At 52.4% G+C, this 11564-nt stretch overlaps 2 protein-coding genes across 2 annotated transcripts; one reads left to right on the top strand and one right to left on the bottom strand.

Moving 5' to 3' along the window:
* Window positions 1–3334: 3334 nt before the first annotated feature.
* On the bottom strand, window positions 3335–3987 carry MAM_02144 (Peptidase cysteine/serine, trypsin-like protein; the record flags this gene model as incomplete). Its single annotated transcript, XM_040820943.1, has 3 exons — window positions 3335–3371; window positions 3434–3630; window positions 3745–3987. 3 exons carry the CDS (start codon window positions 3985–3987, stop codon window positions 3335–3337), a joined length of 477 nt encoding a protein of 158 aa, XP_040681286.1.
* A 4338-nt stretch (window positions 3988–8325) lies between these two features.
* Window positions 8326–9420, top strand: MAM_02145 (C6 zinc finger domain protein; the record flags this gene model as incomplete). Its single annotated transcript, XM_040820944.1, has 3 exons — window positions 8326–8399; window positions 8720–9137; window positions 9214–9420. 3 exons carry the CDS (start codon window positions 8326–8328, stop codon window positions 9418–9420), a joined length of 699 nt encoding a protein of 232 aa, XP_040681287.1.
* Between the last annotated feature and the right edge of the window lie 2144 nt (window positions 9421–11564).

The raw sequence follows: 11564 nt of genomic DNA on the forward strand, positions 1-11564 counted from the left end.
ATCTTGGATGGCGCAAAGGTGGCCTTCCTTGTTGACGAGCTAAAATGCAAAAGTCGGCGGGGAAAAGTACTCGAGAAGTGTGTTGGTTTTCGAGGCGTCAGCCGTCCGAGTAGGGGCTGCTTGGCGTATGAAATCGTCCAAGGCACCCAGAACCCATTCCTCGAAGAGAAACATGTTGTCGGGGTCATCGAGGGCCTCTCTGAAGCTATTAAATCGATGTAGAAGCTCCCCTTCGCCTTCCAGCTTTTCCGCTGTAATGGTGACAATGAATCGGGTACCGTCGTACAAGAACGCGTAAATAACGTCGTCGCCATGCACTGACAGTTCCAGCATGCAAAAAGAGGGTGTAGTAGCGTCGGCTTCCAGAGGTTCCATTCTGAAGGTTCGGAAGATGAGCGTCTGCAGTATGGTTCCACTGGTGATGGCCAACAATGGCAATTTATTTGATGAACAGGTCAAGCTTCTAGTAGTAGGCTTGAAAAGAAATGAAAAGGTACGTAGTAGCATGTCGGTCCTTCGCCACAAACCTCGTCGCCACAACGGGACTAGCGTTAACGGAAATCAGCTTGCTTTCTATCAAAATCGATGATCCTCTGTCCGCCCTGTGAATCTTTGATACGGCTACAGAGCACTACGGCTCATATAAGTATACAGCAGAAGCAAACGACCTTGATCAGTTTCTTCACGCCACCCCAATATTTCTTCTGGCTAGTATTTTAGCCTGTCAGCAGTTAATCAGCTTGTCTTTTCAGTCAGATTAATCTCACAACACCCTTCTTTCCCACATGTGTGGACGAAGAAAGGTCCAGTTTCGATGTGGTTGCCAGAAGTACACTGGTGGAATTATGTACTGCCCGGACGCAGGCAGATCCTCTAGTGGTCGCCCAGTCATGTGTGGCTACCTCTACAGTTATATCTACTGATAACTAAATATACATACTTACAACTATAAAAAGAAGAGTATATAATAGACTTAAGCTTATAGCTTAAGTATATATAAAGCACTATATTAGTACTTTATTAGACTTATTAAATACTTATTAATATATATATTAAAACTTATATATATATAATAGCATAAAAAAAGAGAGCAGAGAACTTTCTCTTTTTCTCTCTTTTCTCTCTAAGTTTATAGTTAATACTAGTAATACTTATATGCAATTGCCTATGAGGCTAGTCCTTAACACTTAACGCAAAAAAATATATATATTATAGATAAGAGGCTTAAAAAAGAGAGAAAAAAAGAAAGGAAATTAAGAGAGTGTAATAGACTGGCCCTATTGGGCCATAGCGGGTGCCAGCCGCAGTCATCCCGGTGGTGTGCCGGACCCTTGGCTATTGAGCTAAAAGAGTACGTAATGAACAAGCTACCCAAGCTCGCTCAATCTGGCACTATATAGGCCACAGGCTATGTCCCCTATCCCAATGCATCGCATCGCATCTTTAAGGTCGAGGATAGCTCAGACTATAACAAATATATACTGTTATAGCTAAATATAAAATATATATAGCTATAATTAAGCATTAAGCTAGAACTAAGCTAGTATACTTAAGAGATAGAGATAGAAGTTATATATTATATAGAAAAGATATATCTTTAGTAAGAAAAAATACTAAAGTAGAAAAATAGTAAAGTAAGTATATAGAAGCCTTAGTATAAAGCTAGAAGTAAATAAGAATTATAAAGGTATTATACCTCTTAGAATATAGCTAGCTAAGCTAGTAATAACTTTATATATATAGAAAATAAGCAGCTTCTAGCTAGCACTAAGCTAGAGCTAGCTTAGAGGTAAGATAAAGAGAAGTATGTAGAGTTTTTCTTTCTATTAGAGAGTTTTCTGCGCCTAACTTAAGAAGTAGATATAGTAGTTATATAGCTAAGCAGCTTTCTAGGGTATTTAATGTATATATAACTCTACACTTTTATAAATGTAAAAATCAGAAAATTGCAGTGGCAGCGTTTGCAAATGCGAGCTGATGTGCGACCGTAGACGTGGCCCACGTCCATTTCCCAGTGTGACTAGAGGTGAGCCATTAGTGATTGGTGGTGGACCTATTAATAGGTGGAGACACAATCTTAAAATAGGCAAGGTCTAGGGTTAGGGTTGTCGGGGATATAGACCAACTACATTGTGTAACAAGAATAGTCCGGTCATCTGCAGCCTCAATCGTCCGTCATTACCAGACCTTTCTTGAAGAAGATTATGAGTAACTAGATAATGGCAGACGGATTGCATGTAGATTTGGCGTCCTGAACGGGCTGCGCGGCGGCTCAGAACGTCCTCGGCGTCGTGCTTTGTAGACGCTCTAGATGAGTGCAATAAGACTCAAGTCCGGGGCATGATGATAAAAACGGTCAATCAAGTGCTATGCAATCAATAGTCTCAAGAGAAGACAAGATTGGTACTCGTAATGACACAGCAAATGTAACGAGTCGGTGAATTGATAGACAGTATAATCTACTTGAGTAGCCTATAATGTTAGGCGTCAGGCCAGGAAAAGCGTTACATGTTACACGGAAAAACCTCAAGCACATGACTAGCTGCAATGCACAAAGGCTGCAGCTATCACGATGCCCTCATAGGCCGCCAGTGGGCTCAGACACTAAGGCATCAAGGCAATAAGGCACAAAGGGCATCACCCCTTTGTTGCCTACTCAGGTTACGCACGCAAGCACCATCATGTATATAAAGCCCTCAATGATCGGGTCTATCAGATTGAATAACCAAGTACTTTTGAGACCCCACGATATTACGTGTGAAAATGAGCCATTCGCTCCAAGCCCTGGTCTCCAAGACCAGCCCTTGTTACATTACACGACACCAACAAAGGCATCACGGGAACAAGACGTTCCAGCCGGCATACAATAACTGCAATACATCTGCACCCGCTGCCGGGTTCAACGTAGGCTGCTAGCCTAGCTTTTTAGAAGCTGATTCCTAGGCTTAGTTGCGTCTAGTTAGTTGGATGGCTGATGTCAAATATCGAGGCTCATGTGCACACCTTGGATAACTAGAGATTTTCGTTGATAAAGTCGGTATAGTAGCCAACGCTAGTATATACCGAGGGAGACTTGTTGCACGCAGATCCTTCGCTCCATTGCATCCGCGACGCAATACCGATCAACTCTCCCGTTTCCGGACTAATAAGAGGGCCGCTACTGTCCGTATAGCACATGTTCTTTCCCTCGCCACCAGCACACACCAATGAGTTGTTGTATGCGTCTTTGACAACCTGGCTGCCGAATCTCGGCAGGTTTTCGTCCGTCTTTGCACAGTCATCACCCGGATGGACTGGAACGACGACCTTGCGAAGATGATCAGAAGCCGAGTGATTAGGAGTCCCGTCGAATGGGATTGTCAGGCCCCTTGCTAGCTAGTTGGTCATCTTGTTTCTCAGCACATTCTGTCGTGCTAGCCTGAATAGCACTTACCAGCCGGCAACTATTGCAGTAGAACTGGCCAGGGGAATGGGACCTTTTGGAGACGGTTTTGCAAAGACAATCCTATCGCTCTCTTGAATCGCAGAAACTAGTTTCAACATGCCAATGTCATGGAGAGCGTTGCTTTTGTAATTTGGGTGCTTCTTTCCCGATGCAACCTTTACAGTCACCCCGCAGGCCTTATGATTCTGCAGATTTGTTAGCCTCCTGCCGCTGGTAAAGATTCCATCACTTTGCACCTAAGGCACCAGGGCTCGTAGGGGCGACGGAAATAACGGTGACAAAAACCAAAGTAAACTTACCAGGGTTCCTGCCTTTACATGATGAGCTTTGTCAACGCAATGAGCAGCAGTAACAACAGACCTCTCATTCAACAAAGTGCCTGCACAAAAACGGTCGCCTTTCTCGTCATAAATGGCAACTATGTATCGGAATTCACCCTCCTTAGCAGCCACTCCGCCGACAATCCTCTTGTCAATAGTTGCTGCTGCTGATGCCAAGACGGCAAACAGAGCGGCCGATGTAATGGCGACGTTGTGTATCATTGTACAGATAGGGGCTCATAGGTTGTAAAGGGATAAAGAGGTAGGATAGCTCAGGTCAAGCATTCACTTTTGGTGGCATGTGTTGCCAATATTTGAGGAAAGCAGCCAGCTGTATTTATTCGCAGCTACGAAGGTTAATGTGTGGAGTATTGTGGGTGGAAAAATTGATCGTGGCTTGAGGCGAGTCAGCGACTGGAACACAACAAAGGCACATAGCATTAACCCCTAATATAATGCCTTCCGTCATCTATGCTAGGCTTACACACGCAGGAGGCCTCTTCTTGTACATAGCTCTTGCTAGTCTAGTCCTTCAGAGTGAGGAATTCAGAACCTCGACAGTGTGCGATATCATATGCTCATGTGAGTCTTCGCTCCAAGCTCTAATCTTCGTGACTGGCCCTCATTATGTGGCCTGTCATGATACTACTTGCATGACGACACCTCAGGATTGCTCAAGATGACACGCGCTGTCCCACCTCGTCTTACATTTATGGCCATCCATGCCAAGCAAACATGGCTCTTGGCGGCATGGGCATGTAATCCACGCCACAACTTTTAACTTTTGCGGCTTCGAAGCATGAACGTCCTGCAGAGAGGACTGGTTTCTATGACTAGAGCTTAGCGCATATTAGTCTTAAAGATGCTTGGTTACTTAATCTAAAGGACCTGGCCAACAAGATACAAGAAGATTACCTGTGTGTAACCTGACTAGATAAGTAAGGCACAAAAGGGTTAAGATATGTTAGGCTATAAGGGCATTATAATGCGTGATAGCTGCAACCTTTCTGCACTGCAGCCAAGTCATGTGGTTGGGGCTTCTGACCATGAGTTCCGTGTAATACGGAACTTGCCAAGCTCACAGCGTTTTGGCAGCGCCGAGCCATGGCATGAATCGCCGCTGAAGCACGGCAAGCTGCGATTCTGGAAACGGCCACGTTTGGCCACACGACTGGCACTCGCAGGAACTCGCCGCGGCAGCCGTGGCCGGTGGCAGCTAGTAAACGATGAATAAATGAAATAGAACGTTGCACAGAACTTGCGGTCAAGACTCAAGAGCTGCGATGCACTCTGGCTCTAAACAGCTTGGCACGAAAGCCTGAGGCATCAGCCTCAGTCACCCAGGCCAAGGCTACACGCTGACATCTGGGGTCCCTTCGACGGGAGAACCAACGACCTCGAGACCACACGGATATTGACTACGTGGATTGAGTCTTTTGCTGTGAGCCCTCCCTCACACACGCTGCGACTGAGCCCTTGGTACAATGAACCCCGTGCAGCAAGTCCAGCCGAGTCAAGGAGCAGCCCGCTCGTCAGTCACTGCCTGCCTGCCTCTGCTTAGGACGGCAACGCGGCGCCGGCGGCAAAACACGACGCATCCACGGACTCGAACGCGACTCCTGGCGGCGGGCCTTGTGCACGCCGCAAAGGGACTTGTTGCACTTTTTTCTGGCCGGTTTTCTCCTGCCGGCATTTGGGGCTAGGTCTGTGAGGCTCGGCTCGGCCTCGAGGTGTTGTCGCAGCGCAGGCGAGGGCGTCATGTCGGCACGTTGCCGGATGAAGCCTGGGACTCGACCATGGTCCATGTTGACGTGGAGAGCAAGTACGGAGCGACTACTAGGTAACTACGACACGGTATACTCGTGGCCCGCCCCGCTACTAAAGGCTCGCTGGGGCCTCGCCATCTAATAGACGAGTAGCAGATGGCACTCTACAGGTGAAGAGAAATCGAGCGAGAGCCACGTCATCATTGATAGGCTTGCAAATACGTCTGTACAAGGCATAGAGCGACGACGGCACTCGCTCGATGCTACGCGAAGTCCCTGGCCAAAGCGGCATCGTTGGACTGGACCAACGCACCAAGTCGTCTCAGTCTCAGTGCTGGGCTGAACTGGGCCTAGCAATCGGGGGGAGCGGAGGAAAACAAGCAGGCAATTCGTGAGCCCGGTCGCGCTATTATTGGGTTCGGCACGTGTAGGCGCCGGGAGGCGACGCAGCCGCCACGGGAGTCCAACTTATTTACCGTCGGAAGAACGGACAAGGTGGGAACTTGGCTGGCGGGGACAGACGGACCCGGGAGAAGACGGAGCAATCAGGTGAGGCAGAAATACCCGATGGCGTTGGTTCTCGGCACAAAGCGATCGATGCTGGGGTCGGTGGCGAAGAGGGCAGCGAGTCGCCGGGACCCGTGCTCTCGCGGGTGCCACGTGCCCAAGCACGTATCGTGTACGCGGCCGGGGCAATGGCACAGTCCGTGCAATTTCACTTGGGACTTGGGACTTGAATTGGCGCGTAAACGCCGCTCGCTGCGACACAAGCGTGGGCTGCATGCATGGCGCGGCGGGAAGCTAGAAGGACAAGCCGTGCCGTACCACGGCACAAGGCAAACTTTAACGACGCGGCCCCATAACTCACCGGCGGCGGTATTTCAGTTCGGACTACGCCGTAATTGAGCAATCAAATCATGGGGGAGGCCGTACATGGTCTCTTTCCCCCCAACTGCGGCCGGGGCACGACCGTGGCCACGTCCGAGGCCTACCGTCGCTAGACGCGTCTGGGAAAACCGAAAAGGAAGAAGCAAAAGAAGATCACTACGGTGGCAATCGGGGCTGTGTAAAGTCCAACAAACAAGCAGACATGGAGCGTGGACTGGTGAGTTATTACTGGCCTGCCGATTCGGGCGTAGGCTCATGGCTGCGCAACGATCAAAACACATGGGAGAGGACTCACTCAGAGGAGAGCAGCGGAGTCCCCAGCGGAGTCCCCAGCAATTCATCGGCAACGCCATCCGGAGTAGGCCTTTGCTTCCCTAACTGCTTTGGGGAAATCGTGCGGAGATGGCTCGACGCCGATAGCCCCGTTGACAAAAGAGCGCCACTCCGGCGGGGTGGACACGGTTTTGTTGTGGTACGTGTGCCTTTTTCGTGGTTATAATTCAGGTCCCGAGGGTCTCTCTTCTCCATTACCACCGACCAGACCCCTGCCCAGTATAAAGTCGTGCCTAGCCCCAAGTATTGACGTATCTTGCTCAAGCAGGGGGGCCTAGGACGCCGTGCAGATGCCTCTAAATGGCTTAGGTACCGTCCGAGGGAAATTGGGCAAAATATGCCGATATCATTTGTCTGAACCATCGACTTGGCGCTACGTAGTAACAGGGCGAGGCGAGCGACGCTTGCCGGTTTGTGTTGCAGCTAGCAAGTGGCTACTGCCTATCGCGAACCCTAACCCTGACCCGTGGCCAGGGTTCCTCGTTGGAAATAGTCACAAACAAGGGAGCGTCGGCAAGGATAAAAGAAACAAGACGCAGGTTGAACCATGTCCACAGACTACAGTCTTCTACGCAGCACAGGCCATGTACTACTGCCTCGAGCAGGTTCATCTGAGTTCCCGCCGGCTTCACGGCCCTCTGCTGCGTCGCGTTGACGCCCACGACTCACGACTCACGAGCCTCGGGGCGACGGCAGCGCAATCGTGCCAAGCGACAAGGCAAGGGGCCTCCGTGCCTCTGACGTTTGGCAGTTGGCATTTGATTCGAGGCGGGAAGTCTGCCCGCTGCGCATGTACACTACGGATGCGGCTGGCCCCGGGTCGCAGCGCGCATGGAGATACCAGATGCCGGCTCACAAGTTACAACAGAGTCGCACTCGAGTCCCGGGCCAACGGGCCAACGTGCCCCCGAGACAAGGAGCCCTGACGAAACACTGGGCCTACCGTCTGGTTGAATCCCTTAGCCCGGCGCTGGGGCGAGTGCGAGAACCAGCCCGCCGGTCGTGGCTACTGGCTATCCCATCCCTAGGGAGCAAGTTCAAAAATTCAAAGGTTCCATGGTCCCAAAGAAGCCATCCATCCATGTGTCTAGTACGCCTAGCTTGCCTGTGACGTAGGCAGTTAGTCGCGAAGCCTAAGCCCCGGTGGAATAGCCCATTTTCTTCTAGCCTTTCCAACATGGCCTATGTGAAACAACAGACGACTTAGTGCGAGCAGACATGGGCGCCGCAAGATGAGTAGTGGACACTGGAGGGTCTGTGGAGACACGGCAGATGTGATTCGTTTCATCGTATAGACCGGCCACGGGTTCATTCATATAGCATCATCAGCCCTGCTGAGAGATGGCATGTTGGTGTTGGAGAAGTATAGGACGGGATACGGAGACGATGCATTGAATCGAATCGGCTATATCTCCACGGGCCTGTCGCTCACCCATGCGTATATGTCGCTTGAAGCGTCATCACCACCAGCCAGCCCTCTTGTCGTCTTCTTTTTTTCTTTTTTCTTTTCTTCCGCCCTTTCCTTTGTCCGTGGACTCTCCGCTTCCTCGTTGTCCCGCTGCATCACCACACCATGACTCGCGTCAAGCCCGGTCAGAGGAAGCGTGCCAAGGCCCCCAAGGTCAGGACGGGATGCCAAACATGCAAGTAAGTCGGGGTATATCGTCGCTCTTTGCGGCTTGGCAAGCGGATGCTAACACGGCGACGTAGAGGTTGGCGCTTCCCCCGCCCCCTCCCTCCCGGCAGCCGAGGGGAGGATGGATGGATAGACGGATAGACGGATAGATGCTGACGCCGTGAATCCAGCGCGGAGAATCAAGTGCGACGAGGCGCGGCCGTTCTGCTCGCGATGTGAGACGGCATGCCCCATTCCATCCTCGGCCGCAACACACGCAAAGCGGCCTCGTTGCAGAAACACCAGCTAACCAGCCAAACCCACACGGCACAGGCACCTCGACCGGCCGCAGATGCGACGGCTACGCCGCCCAGGCCGCGTCCCCGTCGAGCCGGGCGATGCCGCTGTCGTCGTGCCCTCTGCCGCCGCCGTCCCAGGACGAGCTCCGAGCCGGTCAGATGTTCCGCGAGCGAACGCTGGCCCATGTCTCCGAGTTCTTCGTCGAGGAGCTGTGGACGACGAGGATCCTCCGCATCGCCCACGCAGAGCCCGGCATCTGGCACGCCCTCATCTCCCTGTCGTCGTACCACGAGCTCTTTCTCAATCCCGTCGACCCGGGCGGCGGCCAGGGAGCCGTGGACAGGCACAACCTGGGCATATACGCCCTGCACCACCACAACATGGCCATCAAGGCCGCTCTCGACATCCAGCGGACCCCGAAACACCCCCTCTCCCACCTCCTTTCGTGCGTCGTCTTCGTCACCATCGAGGTAAGCGGCCTGCCTAGACGTGTCCGTCATGGGCCGAGCGCACGTGCTTTACAAAACACACCGGCTGACCGAGCAGATGATCCGGGGCGAAATTATTGCCGCCATACGCCTCCTCAAGCATGGCCACAGAGTCCTCCACGAGTACCGCTCGCAGCGGACAGGCGGCCAGGTGCTCATGGGCTCCGAGGACGGCCTCATTGTGAGTTTGGTCGAGGCCTTCTTCGCCAAGCTCACCCACCACGCCACCTGTGTGGCTCATCTGACGGGCGTGACAATCTATTAATCGCCACGGCTCATCAACTGGGCCATTGGGCGGGGGGTCAGGGGGGAGTATTGTTGCCTCTCGCGACACGCAACGCGTGACTGAGGGGCGAACTGATGAACAGTACGAGCATGATCCACGACCCTGTGTGCTATTTCCTCATCTATCCCCTTCCTCTCTCTCTCCCCCTCCCTGCAAGGAAAAAGGTCACGCCAGACCCGTGGAGCCCTCACCGCTGCCCGGAATGACGCCGACTCGCCGTGACGCGTTGGACAATCAGCGTGTGCAGCTTTACAAGAACCAGGGACACGAGACCGAGGGATTCAAATTGAACGTCTCTCCCTGGCGCCAAAGACGCCGTACCAGGGAACTGTGTACGGCTTCAAGGAGATCCGGCCCGTTGGACCTCCAAACTGGCACCCACCGAAGAAGCCCCCCTTTCAACGATCCCTCCAGCTAGGAATATCGCCGTTGCCTTCCTCACCGCGGGCCATCTCGAGCCAGGACAGGACGCGTCAAGAGGGTCACGGATTGCACTCGCCTCGTCCGACGTGCAACACGTCTTTACTTATTTGCGTGTTTGCCTAATTCCTAGGCAGCTTCCCCAAGGTGTAGACTAGTATCACCGTCTGGGAAAAAAAGCCCACGACCTGCTAGCCAGTTGGCTAGCAATGGATCCCCAGAGATTCGAGAAAGATGCTCGAACAACAGCCGAGCATGGCCAGCCGCGGTCATTCGCAAAGTCGAACCAAAAATAACAGCACAACAACATGCCGAGAAGCCGAGAGTAGACGAAAACCGGTGCCAAGGAGCCAATCACGGCGTCCCTGTATTTCACCATCTGATTTTTCCAAGTTTAAATTCTGCATGGATCAAAAGCGAGAGGGGGTTTTTTTTTTTTTTCCTTCTGTATTTTCATCAGAAGCCGAGGCGTTGGGCCGGGATCGAGGTCGGCCGTGGACGCATATAGCCTGGGCTTTTTTAGAAGCATTTTGGAGGCGTTTTGATTTTCGCGTCGACTGGGCTGCCGGCGACCAGCGAGGACGTGGCTGCCGTGGGTATTTATGCCTGGCACGGGGGATTTCATCAGACGCTGGATAGACATCTGGGCCCGCGAGCATGAGCGAAGGTGCGGTCTCTTGTCTAGCTGCTTAGGCCCGCCCTGAGTGTCACACCTCAAGGCTGTGGCGAGGACTCAACAGAGTGTCTGGAGCAGCAGCTCAAGTCAAATCTGATAAACACACTTCAGCGGGAGCCTTGGATTTTCGCAAGGACGACATGGCGGAAACGTCTGGTTGAGGCAGCAAGTCCGCTTGGGACGTGTCTCGTGGCCGTGTGACAAAGGAAGCGAGAAGAACCCGGCAGAGGCGGGCAAGTCGGAGCTGTGGTCTACCGTGTTGCAAGTCTTGGTTTGGTCAGCCAAGCTTGCGGAGAGCCCTGTTAACCTGTTGCTGAAGTGAGAAACCGTGACTGCGCATGTATAGGCTTCTGCACACGCGGGCTGGGGGAACACGGGGTGCTCTGTCTGATCACAGTTGCTGTGTTGTGCAAACAAGGAGACTGTAGCTGTTCTACTTGTATTGAATAGTATTTTGCGTCTTCTTGTATCTTGTCTGTCTCTGGCTTGGCTTGTGCATGGTGCTCCGTTGAGCGTTGGCCAGGTGCAAGCAAAGCTGAACCTTGCCGCCTCGCTTTCATTACCATGGCCAGAGCCGGAGTAAGCGGGCTTGGAGCAAGAAGTCGGTTCAACAGTCGAAACGGCTCGTGATTGCGTCGCCGTGTGGCCTTTATTCGAGTCGCTGGGTGCTGCGATAGGTCCCAGGTGGGTTGTGAGTTGTAACTTGGTGGTTGGTTGATAGCCTCGGCTCTTGCCTCTCGGGCCAATCAGATGCGACCAGCTTCACCGTCTTGAAACTTGATGCCTCCATGCTTGAACAAACTCGGCGAGTCAACCGCAACTCCAAGGTGGAGCCACGGTTGGCTAGAGAGTCGTGCACGAAACGCCTAGGCCTGAGGCTGAGCAGCAGTGTTCGTCAGCCGGCCGGTGCATTGTTGAGAGTCGAGACGACGTGGCGCCGGCACGGAGTAGCTTCGACGCATAATCCATGGCGGGACCCCATGAAACGAGCTAGGCGATGGTGATGATGTCGCCGAATCATGATGTC

Source organism: Metarhizium album (assembly GCF_000804445.1).
Source record: "Metarhizium album ARSEF 1941 chromosome Unknown scaffold_3, whole genome shotgun sequence".
Taxonomy (NCBI): Eukaryota; Fungi; Ascomycota; class Sordariomycetes; order Hypocreales; family Clavicipitaceae; genus Metarhizium; species Metarhizium album.